The sequence below is a fragment of the Salvelinus namaycush genome, chromosome 11 (assembly GCF_016432855.1).
Source record: "Salvelinus namaycush isolate Seneca chromosome 11, SaNama_1.0, whole genome shotgun sequence".
NCBI classification, from domain to species: domain Eukaryota; kingdom Metazoa; phylum Chordata; class Actinopteri; order Salmoniformes; family Salmonidae; genus Salvelinus; species Salvelinus namaycush.
This window is the reverse complement of record NC_052317.1, coordinates 35837876-35861468: the sequence shown is the minus strand read 5'-3', so window position 1 is coordinate 35861468 and position 23593 is coordinate 35837876. Positions and strand designations below refer to the sequence as shown.

Below are 23593 nucleotides of genomic sequence, written 5' to 3'. Positions count from 1 at the left end.
CATCCTGACACTACCGACGGCGGAGGAACCTTTTGTGGTGGAGGTAGACGCATCAGAGGTTGGTGTTGGAGCTGTCCTGTCTCAGAGGGGTGAAGACAAGAGGCTTCACCCGTTCCTCTCGGCCGGCTTACCCCGGCCGAGAGGAACTACGATGTGGGGGATCGTGAACTCCTAGCGGTTAACTTCTTGAGCCTATGGGGGCGCCATTTCGACTTTGTTAAAATGAGTTCCCAAATTAAACTGCCTCGTACTCAATTCTTGCTCGTACAATATGCATATTAGTATTACTATTGGATAGAAAACACTCTCTAGTTTCTAAAACCGTTTGAATTATTTCTCTGACTGAAACAGAACTCATTCTGCAGCACATTTCCTGTCAGGGAGTGAGATTTCAGAAATCGAGGTCCCTGTTCTGGGGTCAGTTTATAAGTCCCAATGTAAGCTATGGGGCTACATGCACTGCATACGTCTTCCTCTAGATGTCAGTAAGCGGGGAGAATTTGAATGGAGTGGATTGCGCAATCTGGGCCCTATATATAGACCGTGGAACGGAAGTACCGTCCTTTTCAACGGTGCGCTTGACGCATGAAGACATCACAATGGCGTCCTGCAAACGCTTTCGTTTTAGTAGTTCTATATCTCCGGTCATGTTTTTATTCGTTATAGGTGTTAAAGACATCATAAGGTAGTTAATTTAAACCGACTTAGCAGTTTATATTTTCTGGGATTTCTTTGCCATGCGCTTTCACGAGTTGGACACCACTCCATATGGCGGCTAACATTAGCGGCTATTTCGACCGGACAAGAGGACATCTTTCAACCCAAAGACGATTGTTCTGGAGAAAGGACACCTTGCCCAAGATTCTGATGGAAGCTCAGCTAATAGTAAGCAGTCTTTATGCTGTTAATTCGTACTTATGTTGACAAATGTCAGATAATAATTCCGCCATGAATTATGGTGCGGTCTCGCTTTAGCGCACGCTGTATGCTTGAAGTAACGTTAATTTTAAAAATGTAACCCAGCGATTGCATTAAGAACTAATTTGTCTTTCAATTGCTGTCCAACCTGTATTTTTTAGTCAAGTTTTGGAATAGTTACTGATTAGAATAGGTGCCTCTTCAAAGATTTCTCCTGCTATTTTCTGGGCAGCTTTGCTACTTTTCTCATTGTATAACCACGATTTGTGCCGCTAAATATGCACATTTTCGAACAAACTCTATATGCATTGTGTAATATGATGTTATAGGACTGTCATCTGAAGAATTCTGAGAAGGTTAGTGAAAAAATTAATATATTTTGGTGGTTTATACGTAATCGCTATGTTTGGCTTGAATCAATGCGGTTGTGATGTTTGCTATTGTGGTATGCTAATATAACGCTATATTGTGTTTTCGCTGTAAAATCTGAAATATTGTCTGGATTCACAAGATCTGTGTCTTTCAATTGCTGTACGCTGTGTATTTTTAAGAAATGTTTTATGATGAGTAATTAGGTAATACACGTTGCTCTCTGTAGTTATTCTAGTCGAGTTGTGATGGTGGCTGCAATGGTAAACTATGATTTATACCTGAAATATGCACATTTTTCTAACAAAACATATGCTATACAATAAATATGTTATCAGACTGTCATCTGATGAATTTGTTTCTTGGTTAGTGGCTATTTATATCTTTATTTGGAAAAGTAAGAAACATTTTATGATGCTATTTCATATATCTGTCGAACATGTTGTACTAGTCGTGGGCGGCCAACGTTTCGGTACTCTAGCTATACCGAAGCTGCATATCGTAATGAAGTTATTTTTTAGAATTCTAACACTGCGATTTCATTAAGAACTAATGGATCTATCATTTCTTATACAACATGTATTTTTTAGTTATGTTTATGAATAGCTATTTGGTCAGAATATGTGTGTCAGAAAAAGTGTCAGGAAAAATCCGGACGTAGTGGGAAAAAGTAGCTAAGTTAGCACACGGTGTAACCATTGATTTCAGCTCTAAATATGCACATTTTCGAACAAAACATAAGTGTATGTATAACCTGATGTTATAGGACTGTCATCTGAGGAAGAAAATCAAGGTTAGTCAAAAATTATATATCTTTTGCTTGTTTGTTACGATCGCTTACTTTTGCTACTGGGAAATGGCTTGTCTTTCTGGCTATTGTGCTAAGCTAATATAACGCTCTATTGTGTTTTCGCTGTAAAACACTTGATAAATCGGAAATATTGTCTGGAATCACAAGATGCCTGTCTTTCAATTGCTGTACACTATGTATTTTTCAGAAATGTTTTATGATGAGTATTTAGTTATTTGGCGTTGGTGTCTGTAATTTCTGTCTGCTTTCGGTGCAATTTCTGATTGTAGCTGCAATGTAAACTATGATTTATACCTGAAATACGCACATTTTTCGAACAAAACATAGATTTATTGTATAACATGTTATAAGACTGTCATCTGATGAAGTTGTTTGTTGGTTAGTTTGGTTGGTTCTTGGTTAGTTAGGTTGGCTTTGTGCATGCTACCTGTGCTGTGAAAAATGTCTGTCCTCTTTTGTATTTGGTGGTGAGCTAACATAAATATACGTGGTGTTTTCGCTGTAAAACATTTTAAAAATCGGACATGTTGGCTGGATTCACAAGATGTGTACCTTTCATATGCTGTATTGGACTTGTTAATGTGTGAAAGTTAAATATCTAAAAAAAAAAAATTTGAATTTCGCGCCCTGCACTTGAGCTGGCTGTTGTCATAAGTGTACCGATGTCGGGCTGCAGCCATAAGAAGTTAAGATGGCATTGAAGGAATGGAGACACTGGCTCGAGGGGGCTTCTCAACCGTTTCAAGTGCTTACGGACCAGAAAAATCTGGAGTATATCCAGCAGGCGAAGCGGTTGAACTCCAGACAAGCTCGATGGTCTCTTTTCTTCAATCGATTCCAGTTTATCCTCACCTATAGACCCGGGTCAAGGAATCTCAAACCGGACGCCTTGTCACGAGTCTACGCTCCTGCCATTCGAGAAGATACTGACATGCCTGTCCTTCCTGCCGCTAAGATCGTGGCTCCGATCTCGTGGCATGTTGAGGATACCGTGAAACGAGCTCAAGCCATCGAACCGGGTCCTAAAGGAGGTCCTGCCAATCGGTTGTTTGTTCCCAAGGCAGCGAGGACCCAGGTCCTTCTGTGGGGGCACTCCTCTCGCCTCACCTGTCACCCGGGCGTAGGTCGCACCTTGGAGTTTATCCAGCGTAAGTTCTGGTGGCCCACCATAAAAGAAGACGTTGCCACTTTCGTCAAGGCCTGTCTCGTGTGCTGCCAGGGCAAATCTTCTCACCTCCGCCCTCAAGGACTCCTTCACCCTTTATCTATTCCCCACCGACCCTGGTCCCATATCTCATTGGACTTTATTACTGGCCTTCCTCCGTCCCATGGTAATACTACTATCCTAGTCATCATCGACAGGTTTTCTAAGGCGGCCAGGTTCGTCCCCTTGACTAAATTACCTTCTGCCAAGGAAACGGCTGAGTTGGTGATTAACCATGTGTTCCGAGTCTTCGACATTCCGCAAGATATGGTTTCCGACAGAGGTCCCCAGTTCGCCTCAAGGTTTTGGAAGGCCTTCTGCCAACTCATAGGGGCCACTGCCAGTCTATCTTCAGGGTACCATCCGGAGTCCAACGGCCAAACCGAGAGGATGAATCAAGAGCTGGAAACCACCCTCAGATGTATGGTCTCCAACAACCCATCCACATGGTCGTCCTTCATGGTTTGGGCCGAGTACGCGCACAACACCTTGTGCTCCTCCTCCACTGGTATGTCCCCGCACGAGTGTCAGTTTGGCTATGCTCCTCCATTGTTCCCGGACCAGGAGGCAGAAGTCAGAGTGCCTTCAGCCTTGAGGTTCATCAGACGCTGTCGGCTTACGTGGAAGAAGGCCCGTCTTAATCTTCTGCGTTCCTCACAGCGGTACCAACAACAAGCCAACAGACGTCGCCGTCCCGGGCCTACCCTGCGCCTCGGTCAGAGAGTATGGCTCTCAACTAAGAATTTACCGCTACGGGTGGAGTCTCGCAAGCTGTCCCAGAAATTCATCGGTCCCTTTAAGGTTGCCAGGAGAGTGAACCCCGTTACTTTTCGCCTGCACTTACCCAGATCCCTTAAGATTAATCCCACGTTTCACATTTCTTTATTAAAACCTGTTGTTTTTTCTCCCCTTATCCCGGCAGGCAGACCTCCCCCTCCGCCCCGTGTCATCGGAGGCCAGTCGGCTTATACCGTCCATCGGATACTGGATTCCCGCCGAGTGCAGCGGTCCTGGCAGTATCTGGTGGACTGGGAAGGCTACGGTCCCGAGGAGCGCTCCTGGGTTCCTGCCAAAGACATACTGGACCCTGACCTCATTCGTCAGTTCAGGGCCCTCCACCCTGAGAAGGCTGGTAGGAACGTCAGGAGCCGTTCCTAGGAGGGGGATTTTGTCAGGTTTTGGCCAGGACTATTCAGGTTTTGGTCACTAGATGTCCCCATTGCGCCTTTTTGAACCTTTTGTTTTTTTTTTCCTTCTAGTTATTGTTTTCACCTGTGCCTCATTTCCTTGTAGGTATTTAAACCATTAGTGTCCCTCAGTTCTTTGCTCTGTGTTTGTATGTTAGCACCCAGCCCCAGCCATGCTGTGAACATATATTTCTCTTGTTGGATTGTTCTTGTTTATTTTTGATTAGTCTTTTGAGGTTTGTTTTTTCCCTGCTGTTCTTACCACTTTGTGGATTTTCTTTGTATTTTGGAGGATATCCATTTTTTCTCTTGGCTTTACTTTTGACGTTGTGGATTTATATTTTTGCCTGAAGATCTTTTACCTTGATTAAACCACCGTCTCTAGTACTGCTGTGTCTGCCTCATCTTCTGGGTTCTGCCGACTATTAGTGACTGTTTCTCACACCGGGTCCTGACACATAGGGCTTTCAGAAAGTATTCAGAACCCGATGGTCACTCTGACAGAGCACTAGAGTTCCTCTTTGGAAATGGGAGAAACTTCCAGAAGGACAACCATCTCTGCAGCACTCCCCCAATCAGGCCTTTATGGTAGAGTGGCCAGACGGAAGCCACTCCTCAGTAAAAGGCACATGACAGCTCGCTTGGAGTTTGCCAAAAGGCACCTAAAGACTCTCAGACCACGAGAAACAAGATTCTCTGGTCAAATGAAACCAAGATTGAACTCTTTGGCCTGAATACCAAGCGTCACGTCTGGAGGAAACCTGGCACCATCCCTACGGTGAAGCATGGTGGTGGCAGCATCATGGTGTGGGGATGTTTTTCAGCGGCAGGGACAGGGAGACTAGTCAGTATCAAGGGAACTATGAACGGAGCAAAGTACAGAGAGATCCTTGATGAAAACCTCCTCCAGAGCGCTCAGGACCTTCGACTGGGACTGAAGGTTCACCTTCCAACAGGACCACAACCCTAAGCACACCGCCAAGACAACGCAGGAGTGGCTTTGAGACAAGTATCTGAATGTCCTTGAGTGGCACAGCAAGCCCGGACGTGAACACGATCAAACATCTCTGGAGAGATCTGAAAATCGCTGGGCAGCAACGCTTCCCATCCAAACTGACAGTGCTTCAGAAGATCTGCAGAGGAGAATTGAAGCAACTCCCCAAATACAGTGTGTCAAGCTTGTAGTGTCAATTCTGTTATCGCTGCCAAAGGTGATTCAACAAAGTATGGAGTAAAGGGTCTGAATACTTATGTAAATGTGATATTTCCGTTTTTTATTTGTAATATATTAGCAAACATTTCTAAAAACCTATTTTTGCTATGTCATTATGGGGTATTATGTGTAGATTGATGACGGAAAAAAACAATGTAATCAATTTTAGAATAAGGCTGTAATGTAACAAAATGAGGAACAAGTCTAGGATTTCTATACACCTTCCGAAGGCACTGTATATTAGTTTGGCTGTATATTATAATATTAATTACATGTCTAAATAATGATGTTTTGATACGAAATAAGTTTCTATTTTGCTATGATTGTTGTTTTTTCCAATAGTTTCTCCATGGGGTCAAAATGACCCATGTGGTAATCAATGTACAGTATTTAGCTTTGGGGTTAATGGAGACATGGAAGTGCACTTCAGGTAAGGCATTAATAGCCGTCACTAAACCCTCAGCAGCATCCAGGCCAGAGAGGAGCACATTGTGGAGGCTCCTGACACTGGCGGGGCTGTGGTTGGGCTGCTCTGGGTCGTCACCATCCGGCCGTTGACAGGCTGGATGTTCCTGAAGACGTTGGTCATCAAGGCAGAGGTGGAGTTGTGGCCAATGTGCAATGTAGTGCTGAAGAGATCAATCTAAGGGGAGAAGGTTAATTAATTGCAGATTGGATCCTAGACATAAGTGTGACATCAGGCTGGCCCAATGGCTTTACCCACTGGGCACAGACGTCAGTTCAACATCTAGTTTTATTTGAGATGCCAAGTAACGTGAAATCAACTAAACTTTGAGGCAAATTGCTCTCCAAGTAAATAAATGAATCACCCCAAAAAAACTTTGAGGTATGTAATTGCATTTTGGTTAAAAGTTAGATTAAAACCAGACAAATTCCTGAAATGTGTGTACAGTTGAAGTCGGAAGTTTACATACACTTAGGTTGGAGTCATTAAAACTCGTTTTTCAACCACTCCACAAATTTCTTCTTAAACTTGGGGATAGGAGTCCCGCTAGCGTCTAACTGCACTGTCCGATTTACAATATCTATTACAGCGGACACATGCCATGCGATTGTTTGAGGATGGCGCCCCACATTAAAATATTTTTCCACCGGCACAGGTTTCAGAAATTCACAAATAACGATTAAATATTCACTTACTTTTTGAAAATCTTCCTCTAATTTGTCATCCAAAGTGTCCCAGCTATAACATGTAGTGTGTTTTTTTAGATACAATCCTTCTTTATATCCCAAAAAGTCAGTTTAGTTGTTGCCATCGATTTGAGTAATCCACTCCAAAAATCTACCCCTATAACTTTGTTTCAACAAGTCAAAATACATTTCTATTTACTCCTCCTAAAATGTAATCAAACTATAATATTTCTTACATAAAAAAGAATGTTCAATAGGAAACCGATTATAGCAGGTGTGTCCTAACTTCAATCTCTTGCCTTTCTAAGAGGATGGTCTCTCAAAAAAAAGTCTGGTTGGTTTTTCTTTGGATTTTCTCCTACCATATCTCCTGTATTATATTCTCTTACATTATTTTAACATTTCTACAAATTTCAAAGTGTTTTCTTTCCAATGGTACAAATTATATGCATATCCTGGCTTCAGGGCCTGAGCTACATGCAGTTTACTTGGGCACGTCATGCAGACAGGAAGAGGAGAAAAAAGAGGCCGAGCCCTAAGAAGTTTGAACTAATTATAGTTTTGGCAAGTCGGTTATGACATCTACTTTGTGCATGACACACGTACTTTTTCCAACAATTGTTTACAAACAGATTATTTCACTTATAATTCACTGTATCACAATTCCAGTTGCTCAGAAGTTTACATACACTAAGTTGACTGTGCTTTTAAACAGCTTGGAAAATTCCTGAAAATTATGTCATGTCTTTAGAAGCTTCTGATAGGCTAATTGACATCATTTGAGTCAATTGAAGGTGTAGCTGTGGACGTATTTCAAGGCCTACCTTCAAACAAAATGCCTATTTGCTTGACATCATGGGAAAATCTAAAGAAATCATCCAAGACCTCAGACAAAAATTGTAGACCTCCACAAGTCTGGTTCATCCTTGGGAGCAATTTCCAAACTCCTGAAGGTACCACGTTCATCTGTACAAACAATAGTACGCAAGTATAAACACCATGGGACCACGCAGCCGTCAAACCGCTCAGAAAGGAGACGCGTTCTGTCTCCTAGAGATGAACGTACTTTGGTATCAATCCCAGAACGTACTTTGGTATCAATCCCAGAACAACAGCAAAGGACCTTGTAAAGCTGCTGGAGGAAACCGGTACAAAAGTATCGATATAATGGCTTAAGAACAACAAAGTCAAAGTATTTGAGTGGCCATCACAAAGCCCTGACCTCAATCCTATAGAACATTTGTGGGCAGAACTGAAAAATCATGTGCGAGCAAGGAGGCCTACAAGCATGGCTCCGTTACACCAGCTCTGTCAGGAGGAATGGGCCAAAATTCACCCAATTTACTGTGGGAAGCTTGTGGAAGGCTACCAGAAACATTTGACTCAAGTTAAACAATTTAAAGGCAAGGCTACCAATTACTATTTGACCCACTGGGAATGTGATGAAAGAAATAAAAGCTGAAATAAATCATTCTCTCTAATATTATTTCACATTCTTAACATAAAGTGGTGATCCTAACTGACCTAAAACAGGGAATTTTTACTCGGATTAGATGTCAGGAATTGTGAAAAAACTGAGTTAAATGTATTTGTCTAAGGTGTATGTAAACTTTCGACTTAAACTGTATGTTCATGAGTTTTTGCAGAGCTAGTTAGTACATTACATATGAATGATCTTTTGTTGTACTACCCCAGTGGATATTACATCTTCTCCCTTACTGTGTAATCCTTTACAACCCAGCTAGGGCATAACGTTCTGATAACCATATGTTTCTTAGATCTTGGCAAGAGTGTGGTTGTCCTATGATTATTTTACATACAAACGTCCCACAACTTTCTGAGAATAGTGCATGTGGAACATTCTCAGCACATTTAAGGAACCTTTTAGTTTCTTGGTATTTCATTACTTTAACAGAATGTTTCCTAAAAGTTCAAACATGGTTACATGTAATTTCAATTTTGGTCATGTTCTAGGAGCTTTCTACAACTGGTTTGACATTAGGAATGTTCTCAAGTAATTCAGAGAACGTTAAGAAGCAACTTTCTTCTGTGAGAATTTCAACACTTCAGCATAATGATTCCTAGAAGTTTCTTCATGGTTCTATTTAAAGTCATGTTCTCAAATTGTTCAGAGAACGTTAAGAAAACTTTCCATAAGAACCACAAGAAAGCATTTGTAATTTTCACAGAATGTTCTAAGAATGTAAATTAAAAACATATAGTATACATTTTGTTTTCTGTATTAAGACCCTTTACTCAGGACTTTGTTGAAGCAACTTTGGCAGGGATTACAGCCTCGAGTCTTCTTGGGTATGACGCTACAAGATTGGTACACCTGTATTTGGGGATTTCTCCTCTTCTTCTCTGCAGATCTTATCAAGCTCAGTCAGGTTGGATGGGGAATGTTGCTGCACAGCTATTTTCAGGTCTCTCCAGAGATGTTAGATCAGGTTCAAGTCCGGGCTCTGGCTGGGTCACTCAAGGACATTCAGAGACTTGTCCCATTGTCTTGGCTGTATACTTAGGGTCGTTGTCCTGTTGGAAGGTAAACTTTCGCCTCAGTCTGAGGTCCTGAGAGCTCTGGAGCAGGTTATCATCAAGAATCTCTCTGTACTTTGCTCCGTTCATCTTTCCCTTGATCCTGGCTAGTCTCCCAGTCCCTGCCGCTGAAAGTTATGCTAGTCTCCCAGTCCCTCCCCACACCATGATGCTGCCACCACCATGCTTCACTGTAGGGACGGTGCCAGGTTTGCTCCAGATGTGACGCTTGGCATTCAGGCCAAAGAGTTCAATCTTGGTTTCATCAAAACAAATCAAAGTTTATTTGTCACGTGCGCCGAATACAACAGGTGTAGACCTTACAGTGAAATGCTTACTTACAGGCTCTAACCAATAGTGCGGGAAAAAAAAGGTATGTGTGTGTGTGTAGGTAAGTAAAGAAATAAAACAACAGTAAAAATACATTTGAAAATAAGAGTAGCAAGGCTATATACAGGCACAGGTTAGTCAGGCTTATTGAGGTGGTATGTACATGTAGGTATGGTTAAAGTGACTATGATGAACAGAGAGTAGCAGTAGCGTAAAAGGAGGGGTTGGCGGGAGGTGGTACACAATGCAGAAAGCCCAGTTAGCCAATGTGCGGGAGCACTGGTTGGTCGGACCAATTGAGGTAGTATGTACATAGATGTATGGTTAAAGTGACTATGCATATAAGATAAATAGAGAGTAGCAGCAGCGTAAAAGAGGGGTTGGGGGGGGGGGGCACACAATGTAAATAGTCCGGGTAACCATTGGTTACCTGTTCAGAAGTCTTATGGCTTGTCGGGTAGAAACTGTTGAGAAGCCTTTTTGTCCTAGACTTGGCACTCCGGTACTGCTTGCCATGCGGAAGTAGAGAGAACAGTCTATGACTGGGGTGGCTGGGGTCTTTGAGAATTTCTAGGGCCTTCCTCTGACACCGCCTGGTGTAGAGGTCCTGGATGGCAGGCAGCTTTGCCCCAGTGATGTATTGGGCCGTACGCACTACCCTCTGAAGTGCCTTGCAGTCAGAGGCCCAATTGCCGTACAAGGCAGTGATGCAACCGGTCAGGATACCGGTCAGGCACATGCTCGGTGCTCCTTTTCCTGTAGTCCAAAATCATCTCCTTAGTCTTGGGTACGTTGAGGGATAGGTTGTTATTCTGGCACCACCCGGCCAGGTCTCTGACCTCCTCCCTATAGGCTGTTTCATCGTTGTCGGTGATCAGGCCTACCACTGTTGTGTCATCAGCAAACTTAATGATGGTGTTGGACTCGTGCCTGGCCATGCAGTCGTGGGTGAACAGGGAGTACAGGAGGGGACTGAGCACGCACCCCTGGGGAGCTCCAGTGTTGAGGATCAGTGTGGCAGATGTGTTGCTACCTAACCTCACCACCTGGTGGTGACCCGTCAGGAAGTCCAGGATCCATTTGCAGAGGGAGGTGTTTAGTCCCAGGTTCCTTAGCTTAGTGATGAGCTTTGAGGGTACTATGGTGTTGAACGCTGAGCTGTAGTCAATGAATAGCATTCTCACATAGGTGTTCCTTTTGCCCAGGTGGGAAAGGGCAGTGTGGAGTGCAATAGAGATTGCATCATCTGTGGATCTGTTTGGGCGGTATGCAAATTGGAGTGGGTCTAGGGTTTCTGGGATAATGGTGTTGATGTGAGCCATTACCAGCCTTTCAAAGCACTTCATGGCTACATACGTGAGTGCTACAGGTCTGTAGTCATTTAGGCAGGTTGCCTTTGTGTTCTTGGGCACAGGGACTATGGTGGTCTGCTTGAAGCATGTTGATATTACAGACTCAATCAGGGACATGTTGAAAATGTCAGTGAAGACACCTGCCAGTTGGTCAGCACATGCCCGGAGCACACATCCTGGTAATCCATCTGGCCCCGCAGCCTTGTGTATGTTGACCTGTTTAAACGTCTTACTCACGTCGGCTACGGAGAGCGTTATCACACAGTCGTCCGGAACAGCTGATGCTCTCATGCATGCCTCAGTGTTGCTTGCCTCGAAGCGAGCATAGAAGTGATTTAGCTCGTCTGGTAGGCTCGTGTCACTGGGCAGCTCGCGGCTGTGCTTACCTTTGTAGTCTGTAATAGTTAGCAAGCCCTGCCACAGCCGACGAGCGTCAGAGCCGGTGTAGTATGATTCAATCTTAGCCCTGTATTGACGCTTTTCCTGTTTGATGGTTCGTCGCAGGTTATAGCGGGATTTCTTGTAAGCTTCTGGGTTAGAGTCCCGTACCTTGAAAGCGGCAGCTCTACCCTTTAGCTCAGTACGAATGTTGCCTGTAATCCATGGCTTCTGGTTGGGGTATGTACGTACAGTCACTCTGGGGACGACGTCCTCAATGCACTTATTGATAAAGCCAGTGACTGATGTGGTATATTCCTCAATGTCATCAGAAGAATCCCGGAACATTTTCCAGTCTGTGACAGCAAAACAGTCCTGTAGTTTAGCATCTGCTTCATCTGACCATTATTTTATAGACCGATTCACTGGTGCTTCTTGCTTTCATTTTTGCTTGTAAGCAGGAATCAGGAGGATAGAGTTGTGGTCGGATTTACCAAATGGAGCGCGAGGGAGAGCTTTGTAGGCGTCTCTGTGTGTGGAGTACAGGTGATCTAGAATTTTTTTAACATGTTGATAGAGATTTGGTAGAACTGATTTAAGTTTCCCTGCATTAAAGTCTCTGGCCACTAGGAGCGCCGCCTCTGGGTGAGTGGTTTCCTGTTTGCTTATTTCTTGATACAGCTGACTGAGTGCGGTCTTAGTGCCCGCATCTGATTGTGGTGGTAAATAAACAGCCACAAAAAGTATAGCTGAGAACTCTCTAGGCAAGTAGTGTGGCCTGCAATTTATCACAATATACTCTACTTCAGGCGAGCAAAATCTAGAGACTTCCTTAGATTTCGTGCACCAGCTGTTGTTTACAAATATGCACAGACCGCCCCCCTCGTCTTACCGGAGTGTGCTGTTCTATCTTGCCGGTGCAGCGTGTATCCCGCTAGCTGAATATCCATGTCGTCATTCAGCTACGATTCCGTGAAACATAGGATACTACAGTTTTTGAAGACCCGTTAGTAGGATATTCATGATCGTACCTCATCTAGTTTATTGTCCAATGATTGTATGTTGGCGAGTAATATTGACGGTAACGGCAGCTTTCCTGCTCGCCTTCTGCAGATCCGGACGAGGCATCCGGCTCTACTTCCTCTGCGTCGCTTCCTTATGTGAATAATTGGGATGTCTGCCCTGCGGGGTGTTTGGAGAATATCCTGTGAGTCCTGCTTGTTATTGTTGTTGAAAAATCTTTGTTTAATCCGAGGAGAGTGATCGCTGTCCTGATATCCAGAAGCTCTTTTCTAAACAGAGAATCTTTTTTCTCATTGTCTTAGAGTCCTTTAGGTGCCTTTTGGCAAACTCCAAGCGGGCTGTCATGTGCCTTTTACTGAGGAGTGGCTTCCGCCTGGCCACTCCACCATAAAGGCCTGATTGGTGGAATGCTGCAGAGATGGTTGTCCTTCTGGAAGGTTCTCCCATCTCCACAGAGGAACTCTGGAGCTCTGTCAGAATGACCATCGGTTTCTTGGTCACCACCCTGACCAAAGCCCTTCTCCCCCGATTGCTCAGGCCAGCTCTAGGAAGAGTCTTGGTGGTTCCAAACTTCTTCCATTTAAGAATCTTGAGGACCTTCAATGCTGCAGACATTTCTTGGTACTCTTCCCCAGATCTGTGCCTCGACACAATCCTGTCTCTGAGCTCTACAGACAATTCCTTCGACTTCATGGCTTCATGGCTAGCTAGCTAGCAAACGTTAGCTGCCAGCTAATTAGTTATCATTGACATGACAGAAGCAATTTGTTTAGCTAGCTTTTTTGGAATAGCACGCTAGCTAGCTAGTTATCTAACCTTTGAACTCAGGTCCTGTCTCTAGCTAGGTAGCTACTAGTGGTTAATATTTTAAGACTAACTTACTATCTAGCTAGCTAGCTAGTATTTTAGCAAAAGTGTGATAACAAGCTAATCCCTTTAATCTGTGGTAGCTAGCTATTTATGTTAGTAAGTAATGTTAATCTGGAGACGAAAGAATGCACACCTGTTGAGGTGAGGTGCTGGCTAGTGGAGTAGAACACTTGAAAAAGAAAAGGAGAGCAGCAAACTAGCTAGTATTATTATTATTATTATTAGCAAGTAGTGGATAACATAAACTACATGGACTAAAGTATGTGGACACTTGCTTGTTGAACATCTCATTACAAAATCATGGGCATTAATATGGAGTTGGTCCCCACCTTTACTGCTATAACAGCCTCCACTCTTCTGGGAAGGTTTTCCACTAGATGTTGGAACATTACTGCAGGGATTTGCTTCCATTCAGCCACAAGAGCATTAGTGAGGTCGGGCACTGATGTTGGGCGATTAGGCCTGCCTCGCAGCCAGTGTTCCAATTCATCCCAAAGGTGTTCGATGGAGTTGAGGTCAGGGCTCTGTACAGGCTAGTCAAGTTCATCCATGCGATCCCGACAAACCATTTCAGTATGGATCTCATTTGTGCACGCGTGGATTGTCATGCTGAAACAGGAAAGAACCTTCACCAAACTGTTGCCACAAAGTTGGAAGCACAGAAACATCTAGAATGTCATTGTATGCTGTAGCGTTAAGATTTCCCTTCACTGGAACTAAGGGGCCTAGCCCGAACCATGAAAAACAGCACCAGACCGTTATTCCTCCTCCAACAAATTGTACGGTTAACAGTATGCATTCGGGCAGGTATGTCCGTTGGACTGCCAGAGGGTGATGCGTGATTCATTTTGGGGCAGCAGGTAGCCTAGTGGTTAGAGCGTTGGGCCAGTAACCGAAAGGTTGCTGGATCGAATCCCTGAGCTGACAAGGTAAAAATATGTTGTTCTACCCCTGAACAACGCAGTTAACACAATTTTCCCCAGTAGGCTGTCATTGTAAATAAGAATTTGTTCTTAACTGACTTGCCTAGTTAAATATTAAATATTCATCAGTACAGAGAATGTGTTTCCACTGCTCCAGAATCTAATGGCGGTGAGCTTTACACCATTCCATCCGACTCTTGGCATTACGCATAGTGATCTTAGACTTGTGTGCGGCTACTCGGCCATGGAAACCCATGTTATGAAGCTCACCGACAAACAGTTATTGTGCTGATGTTGCTTCTAAAGGCAGTTTGGAACTCGGTAGTGAGTGTTGCAACCAAGGACAGGCTTCAGCACTCAGTGGAACCCATTCTGTGAGCTTGTGTGGCCTACCATTTTGCGGCCGAGCCGTTGTTGCTCCTACACATTTCCACTTCACAATAACAGCACTTACAGTGTATCGGGGAAGCTCTAGCAGGGCAGAAATTTGACAGACTGACTTGTTTGAAAGGTGGCATCATATGACAGTGCCACGTTGAAAGTCACTGAGCTCTTCAGTACGGGCCATTCCACTGCCAATGTTTGTGTATGGACAAATTCAACATTGTGAGAAGATACTTCCTCCACTGTTTCACCAACCAAAAGGTATTACTGTTACCATTTCACACCAGAGCATTCACCATACTTGGACTATCACAGAGAAGTGGTAAGTGCGTTGATATAATCTGGAAAGGGGTAATATGTTAAGAGTAATGATTGAATAATGTCCTGGATGTAAATTTGGGAAGGGCTTCAGGGATTCAAAGGTGCATCAAGCCACGCTCCCTCAAAACAATTTAATCACTGAGCAAATTTCTGGTCTGCTGAGCACAAACTTTAACATTGTTGTGAAAATTCAGAGCAACTTTACTGTGCACACTGAGGCTGTACACACTTTAAGTTAGTTTTAACAGTGGTCAAATAGGCTACTGTGGCTATTTTATCATAATATAGTCTTACCAGAGTGGCCTACCATGAAAAGCAATGGAGAAAATGCATCCCATAACATTTTAACATGGAAATAGCTGTTCTATCATTCAGCCTACAGTAGCCGCCAATATGTGGTGTTCAATGTAGGGCTTGACATTAACCTGTTTATTCACTTGTCTTTCAGACAAGGAGGTGACTGAAAATGTTGTTGTGTTGTTTGATGTAAGAAACCACTTTACAAAATAAAATGCATCATTATTCCCATACCCTTTGCCTATTGGCTACTTAGCTTATTCAAGCCTGTCTCAAAATATAATACTGCCATTTTATTAATGCAATGCATTTTCCTGACTCTTTTCAAAGATGTCTAGAAATGCAGACATGTGTGCTCTTGTAGGAAGCAATCACTCCCCCATTGCTGACTACAAACTATCTATAAATGGGCAAATAACTCACTATCTAACAAAGGATATTATCAAATGTGCAAATGTGCATAGGTTGCTACATGTTGCTCTCACTTTGATCTCAAAACAAGCACATCGACTCACAACCGCTCATGCTGTAAAAACAGTCCCGTTCAAAGTAAATGGCACAGATCCATATATGGCATTGGTCTATTTTCATGTAGGCCTACTGCAGCTTTGGTTGGTTATGGCGCACCAGACTGTGTAGACTAGAGTATGGGCCTGAGTAGTGCCTGTCAATGCAATAGAATTCTACTCCGATGCCTTCTGCCTACAACAAAATCTTTTGCATAGTTTATTTTCCATACTAAGTCTTCCATAGTTCGTTATGTTTCGGTATGTTGCATTGAAAGTGGCTAATATTGCGTTGATTCTATCACAATTCCCACAGTAAAGGGAAACGTTGATAGTGTTAACTAAAGGGGAAAACTCTAGAAAGTTGAGTGAAGTTCAATCTCGTGCTTCTCTGTACGTGCTGATATTTCTTCTGGGCAGCAGTACCCGAGGGAACCTTGGCGTCAAGACACATCATTAAAAGCAACCTCTAATGTTCCTTGGACAGAGCACCTATGCATCACACCCTAAAGTGAGACAATCACTGTTCAACTGCAATTATTGAAAATGAGGTTTTATGATAACACATAAGGGTTAATCTTATAAGCATTTTCTAAGTGCATTTATTAATGGTTAATAACTGGATGTAAATACTGGCTCAATATTTTGCAAACACTGACCAGTTATTAAACTATTTTGACCAATTCGATAAGTTTTTATTGGTTTATAATGCATTTACAAATTATTCAATAATTGTTAATAACGTAATTATAACCCCTTTATAAACTCTTTACAAATGGAACCTTATTTTAAAGTGTTACCGATATGGGATTATAGTCCATGGTGTTCAGTTTATGGTACAATTGTTGTACAAACTCACCAAGTCCTGGCTGACTTTGATAGGGTCCTTAAACACGGTCCAAACCACAGCCTCATTGCAATTTGGAGTGGTCAGGGAGCCAAGGTAACGGTAGTATTTGGTACGGTCCACCCCTTCCAGGAGCTCATCCAATGAAATAGCATGAGTAATGTTTACAATATCATCTTAACGAAGAGAGAAAGAAAAAACATATATAAAATCATATGCAACTGAAATTGAACAGTAAAATTACTCATTTTGAATTCAAAGAGAAAAAATCGTTCCAAACTTTATTTTGAGAAAGTAGTTCTTGATCAAATCAGAACCAGTTAAATCTCTCCTCTCACCTTTTAGTGTGATGTTGGCCAAGTATGATGTCAGAGTATTCCATGCTGCTGGGGAACCAGTCGCATTACCTGGCATTGACTATTTGAAAAAACAGCAATAAAACATTAAAATGCCTAATCTACTGTGGAACAATGTATGCCATTTCTAAGAAAGTTAAAGCAAAAAAAGTTTTTTGAAAATTTTAAGAAAATGTAAAAAAGAAAGTTAAACCTCTATGGAGAATCCAAGAGCAGCGAGTCCCGTGTCGTCTGCAACGGCCGCAGTCGTGTTACCATTGAGCGAAGACTTGGAATTTACTATGTGTAACTGAAAGGTGAAGCATAACAGTTGATATAAAAAGGTATCTGAATCCATTGGGAAATTCAAACGTTGGAATAATACATTTAAAAAGGTAGTCTACAATCTGCCATATATACAGCTGTTCAAAGGTCACTGAGACCTTGACATTGATCCATTGCAGTATGGTATATTTGCATCAGTATTAAAAATTCACCACATGTAACATGGGCTACATTCAGATTCTCTACTTTTCTCCCAAAGTGCACTCATACATTTCTCCTCATGAATTTAAAAGGACCACAGGAAGAGTAGTTGCTGCTTCTGCAAAAGCTAATGGTGATTCAAATAAACAAACAAATGTAATGGACTAGTGTTCGGAATATGGTGGAAACTCCCTCCAGCCATGCTTGCTCCAATCCATGAAGGGTGGTGGGGTGGGGTGGGTTGAACCTTTCCATACCTCCATGGGGTAGCGTGTTCCATCCACTGTGTGCTCCGACCCAGGTACTGAGGTACCATTCCCCCAGTGGAGGTGAAACTGCAGGCTGTCATAGGCCTCAGACAGTGCCCCACCTGTTACCTGGACGCCACTAGTGAGCATCACTTTGACTGAAAGAAAGAGAGGAGGAACAAAAAGAGAGGAATTGGTTACATTTTGAACATTAAGGTTCCTGGTTTGGTACATACAGTACATGTCAAAAGATTGAACACACTTACTCATTCCAGTTTTTATTTTATTTGAACTATTTTCTACATTGTTGGATAATAGTGAGACATGAAAACTATGAAATAACACAATCATGTAGTAACCAAAGAAGGGATAAACAAATCAAAATACATTTCATATTTGAGATTCTTCGAAGTAGCCACCCTTTGCCTTGATGACATCTTTGCACACTCTTGGCATTCTCTCAACCAGCTTCATGAGGTTGTCACCTGGAATGTATGTCAATGAACAGGTGTGCCTTCTTAAAAGTTAATTTGTGGACATTATTTCCTTCTTAATGCGTTTGAGCCAATCGGTTGGGTTGTGACAGGGTAGGGGTGCAATACAAAAGATAGCCATATTTGGTAAAATATGAAGTCCATATTGTTGCAAGAACAGCTCAAATAAGTAAAGAGAAATGTCAGTCCATCATTACTTTAAGACATGAAGGTCAGTCAATCTGGAAAATTTCAAGAATTTAAAAATGTTCTTCCAAGTGCAGTCGGACAAACCATCAAGCTCTATTATGAAACTCGCTCTCACGAGGACCGCCACAGGAAAGGAAGACCCAGAGTTACCTCTGCTGCAGAGGATAAATTCATTAGAGTTACCAGACTCAGATTGCAGTCCAAATAAATGCTTCACAGAGTTCAAGTAACAGACACATCTCAACATCAATTGTTCAGAGGAGACTATGTGAATCAGGCCTTTATGGTCGAATTGCAGCAAAGATACCACTACTAAAGGACACCAATAATAAGAAGAGACTTGCTTGGGCCAAGAACCACAAGCAATGGAAAGGTGGAAATCTGTCCTTTGGTCTGGTGAGTCCAAATTTGAGATTTTTGGTTCCAACCGCCGTGTCTTTGTGAGACGCAGAGTAGGTGAACAGATGATCTCTTCATGTGTGGTTCCCACCGTGAAGCATGGAGGAGGAGGTGTTATGGTGTGGGGGTGCTTTGCTGTTGACACTGTCTGTGATTTAAGGCACACTTAACCAGCACGGCTACCACGGCATTCTGCAGCGATATGCCATCCCATCTGGTTTGCGCTTAGTGGGACTATCATTTGTTTTTAAACAGGACAATGACCCATAACACACCTCCAGGCTGTGTAAGGGCTATTTGTCCAAGAAGTAGAGTGATGGAGTGCTGCATCAGATGACCTGGCCTTCACAATCACCCCAACCCAATTGAGATGGTTTGGGATGAGTTGGACTGCAGAGTGAAGGAAAGCAGCCAACAAGTGCTCAGCATATGTGGGAACTCCTTCAAGACTGTTGGAAAAGCATTCCAGGTGACTACTTCATGAAGCTGGTTGAGATAATGCCAAGAGTGTGCAAAGCTGTCATCAAGTCAAAGGGTGGCTTCTGTGAAGAATCTAAAACAAATTATATTTTGATTTGATTATCACTTTTTTGGTTAGAACATTATTCCATATGTGTTATTTCATAGTTTTGATGTCTTCACTATTATTCTACAATATAGAAAATAGTAAAAATAAAGAAAAACCCTTGAATGAGTAGGTGTGTCCAAACTTTTGACTGGTACTGTACATTATCCTCAAGTGGGACTTTGTGTGTATGGATTGCAGTGGTGTAAAGTACTTAATAAGCAATACTTGAAAGTATTTTTATTTAAGTCGTTTTTTGGGGTCTCTTTTTTGGGTCTGTAAAGTCTGTATTTAACTTTACTATTTATATATTTTTTTTACTTTTACTCCACTACATTCCTAATGATAAGAATGTACTTTTACTCCTTACATTTTCCCTGACACCCAAAAGTACTCGTTACATTTAATTGTCTAATTCACGCACTTATCAAGAGAACATCCCTGGTCATCCCTACTGCCTCTGATCTGGCAGACTCACTAAACACAAATATTTCGTTTATGAATTTCCCTGGCAATCCGTAAAAAAGAAAATCGTGTTGTCTGGTTTTCTTAATGTAAGACATTTTAAATGATTTATACTTTTACATTTGATACTTCAGTACATTTAAAACAAAATACTTTTAGACTTTTACTCAAGTAGTATTTTACTGGGTGACTTTCACTTTTTACTTGTGTCATTTTCTTTTAAGGTATCTTTACTTTTACTCAACTATGAAAATTGGGTACTTTTTCCACCACTGATGGATTGAGAAGGCAAGGCATCCATCCAATCTCCTCACCAGTTTCGCCAGTGTTCTTGATATTCTTCATTGTAGAGTTTTCTCCGTATTTGGTGAAGTTGAATTCAGTCAGGTTTGCGTCGTCCACTGCCGATGCGGAGATGATGTTGATGGGAGACTGATGGGATCCGTTGCAATGTTCAGTGGCAATGGTGGGCCAAGTAGTGTCATCTTAACATGGAATCAATCATACAATGGTTTCAATATACCATCGTTTTATAAGTGTCATATAATATGCGAATACATAAATAATATGCTAATACATAAAACTATAGTCTATTATCCACTGCCATCACAATCACTTCAAAGCAAATGCTTAATGTACAATTTGTGAATAAAAATTACACTGAGTATACAAAACATTAACACCTGCTCTTTCCATGACAAAGACTGACCAGGTGAATCCAGGTGAAAGCTTATTGATAGCACTTGTTAAATTCACTTCAATCAGTGTTGATGGGGGGAAGAGACAGGTTAAAGAAGGTTTATTATGCCTTGTCACAAATGAGATTGTGTATGTGTGTCATTCAGCAGGTGAATCGGCAAGACAAAAGATTAAAGTGCCTTCAAACGGTATGGTAGTACGTGACAAGCGCACCGGCTTGTGTCAAGAACTGCAATGCTGTTTTGTTTTTCATGCTCAACAGTTTTCCATATGTATCAAGAATGATCCACCACCCAAAGGACATCCAGCCAACTTGACACAACTGAGTCAACATGGGCCAGCATCCCTATGGAATGCTTTCGACACCTTGTAGAGTCCATGCCACGATGAATTGAGGCTGTCCTGATGGCAAAAAGGGGGTGCAACTCAATATTAAGAAGGTGTTCCTAATGTTTGGTATACTCAGTGTACACTGTAACCATGGGGTTAAAATCAATACTTACTACAACTAGGATCATGGTAACACCACACTGTTCAAATTGAAAAGGGGAAAAGTTATGCAAAGAGTCACAAAATGTATAGCAGAAGACAGTCACAGGCCAACAAAATAATAAAATAATCGCTTACAAACTTCTGCAGCACTGTATCCAGTGGGGACAAGGATAGTCGCAATGATAACCACAAGACGATTCATCTGAAAGCGAGATGAAGGCAATTATGAATGGAGAGCCCACTGAGCAGCGACTGACGCTGGACGTCCACGGACGTTAAAAAGTTGTTGAAATTTGGTCAGTCCGCCCTGGCTTTGATTTTAACAGATGCAGATTTTTGGTCCGGTATGGACCGGCCTTGATTTCAACGTCACAACGTCCACAAACATAGATGTTATTCATTGGTTCAGATCTGTCCCGGTCCGAACCGGCCTTGATTTGACTTAAACGTAGACATCTACGTTTCACATGTTCGGAATCTACTGTACTCCACTATACTTTACTATGCTCTACTGTACTGTACTGTGCTGTACTGTGCTTTCTAAACTTGTGAAACATGGACGTCTATGATTGGTTCAGATTTGGTCCAGAGTGACCAAATTTAGTCTTGTTTAGTAGCGAAGCTCATTAGTATAATACCCAGTGTGCTTACACTGGGTATTAACACTTTGCAAGTGTATATTTTTACATTTACATCTTGGTAATTTAGCAGACACGTTATCCAGAGTGACATACAGTCATTGCATTCAAGTAAGGTAGATAAACATCCACATTTCAACGGCTTGCTGGGAGCCTGAATCTCTCACCTTGAACTCAAAAGGGCATTGGATAACATGAATAAAGGCAAATCACCTGGTTGGGATGATATTCCTCCTGAGGTCTATTTAAAATTTTGGAACCAATTAGGTCCACTGTTACTTGAAATGATTAACACAGCTGTTCACAAAGGTTCATTTGAAATGGATGTATATACAGCACTAATTTCGCTTTCATAAAAAAAGGTAAGGAGGCCAACAAGTGCTCTCACTATCCCCTTTATCTTTGATAGACACAGATATTAAACTATTTTCTCAAATCATGCCGTCCCGTCTCAAAACTCACTTACCCAAATTGGTACATCCAACCAAAGCGGGTTTGTAAAAAACTATTATCCCCGATAACCTCTGTTGTCTATTACATATCTTACATGCTTCATCAGAAACCAAAGCTCCTTGGGCAGTTCTCTCTCTCAACGCAGAAAAAGCTTTTGATGGATTAGAATGGTCACATCTTTGGTCAGTTTTGGAACGTACAGTATGGGACTTGGCTCCAATTTCATTGATATGATTACAATACTGTATGCCAATCCCTCAGCCATAGTAATAACAGGCAATACCTGCTCTGTTCTGTTCCAAATAACTAGAAGTAGAAGGAAAGGTCATCCCATCTCACCACTGTTTTTTTATTGTCTATGGAACCCCTGGCCTAGGCAAATTTGACAATCGAAAGAAATTACACTAATATCTCTCAATTCTGCAGATCACGTCATCTCATTATACAGCGATGATATCTTACTTTATCTAGACAATGTATCTCAATTCCGCCCAAACGCTTTAAATATCATATTCAAATTCAGTTCCATCTCAAGTTATAAAATAAATCCAACCAAATCTGCCCTACTGCCTCTTAAGACCATGGAGGACTACATTTCTACTTTAAATATTTGGGAATAGATATATTTCCTTCCTTAGATACAATCATTGCTAGAAACTTTTACAATTCTCTCCATGGGACGGTTGAGCTAACGTGAGCTTATGTGATTAGCATGAGGTTGTAAGAAACTAGAACATTTCCCAGGACATAGAAATATCTGATATGGGCAGAAAGCTTAAATTATAGTTAATCTAACTACACTGTCCAATTTACAGTAGATATTACAGTGAAATAATACCATGCTATTGTTTGAGGAGAGTGCACAGTTATGAACTTAAAAATGTATTAAATAACCAATTAGGCACATTTAGGCCGAAATGCAATGGTTCATTGGATCAGTCTAAAACTTTGCACATACACTACTGCCATCTAGTGGCCAAAATCCAAAATGTGCCTAAACTTAAATAATACATTGTGGCCTTTCTCTTGCATTTCAAAGTTGATAGAAAAAATCTGATAAAAAAACAGTTTTTTTCCCTTTGTATTATCTTTTACCAGATCTAATGTGTTATATTCTCCTACATTCCTTTCAAATTTCCACAAAGTTCAAAGTGTTTCCTAAACGGTATCAAGAATATGCATATCCTTGCTTCAGGTCCTGAGCTACAGGCAGTTAAATTTGGATACGTCATTTTAGGTGAATATTGAAAAAAAGAGTCCGATCCTTAAGTTAAGGAGAAGTTTATCTAAAGTTCCATGCATAACACTTGAATTTTCATCAACATTTATAATGAGTATTTCTGTGAATTGATGTGGCTCTCTGCAAAATCACAGGATATTTTGGAACTACTGAACAAAACACACCAATGTAAAATGAGATTTTGGGATATAAATATGCACTTTATCGAACAAAACATACATGTATTGTGTAACATGAAGTCCTATGAGTGTCATCTGATGAATATCA

At 41.7% G+C, this 23593-nt stretch overlaps 1 protein-coding gene across 1 annotated transcript; it reads right to left on the bottom strand.

Moving 5' to 3' along the window:
- Positions 1 to 6153: 6153 nt before the first annotated feature.
- LOC120055643 (carbonic anhydrase 4-like) lies at positions 6154 to 21197 on the bottom strand. Its single transcript, XM_039003534.1, has 8 exons — positions 21131 to 21197; positions 21007 to 21033; positions 20119 to 20289; positions 17702 to 17850; positions 17173 to 17268; positions 16962 to 17040; positions 16636 to 16799; positions 6154 to 6345 (listed from the first exon to the last, which is right to left on the bottom strand). Exons 1-8 carry the CDS (start codon positions 21195 to 21197, stop codon positions 6154 to 6156), a joined length of 945 nt encoding a protein of 314 aa, XP_038859462.1.
- Between the last annotated feature and the right edge of the window lie 2396 nt (positions 21198 to 23593).

What these genes read in the sequence shown, in the direction of transcription:
- LOC120055643 (XM_039003534.1), bottom strand. Translation starts at nt 21,197, where the DNA reads ATGAATCGTCTTGTGGTTATCATTGCGACTATCCTTGTCCCCACTGGA. An exon ending in TTACCATGATCCTAGTTGTA is followed by an intron (nt 20,290 to 21,006) that starts GTAAGTATTGAT and finishes TTCCATGTTAAG; the next exon opens with ATGACACTACTTGGCCCACC. An exon ending in CAAGAACACTGGCGAAACTG is followed by an intron (nt 17,851 to 20,118) that starts GTGAGGAGATTG and finishes TCTTTCTTTCAG; the next exon opens with TCAAAGTGATGCTCACTAGT.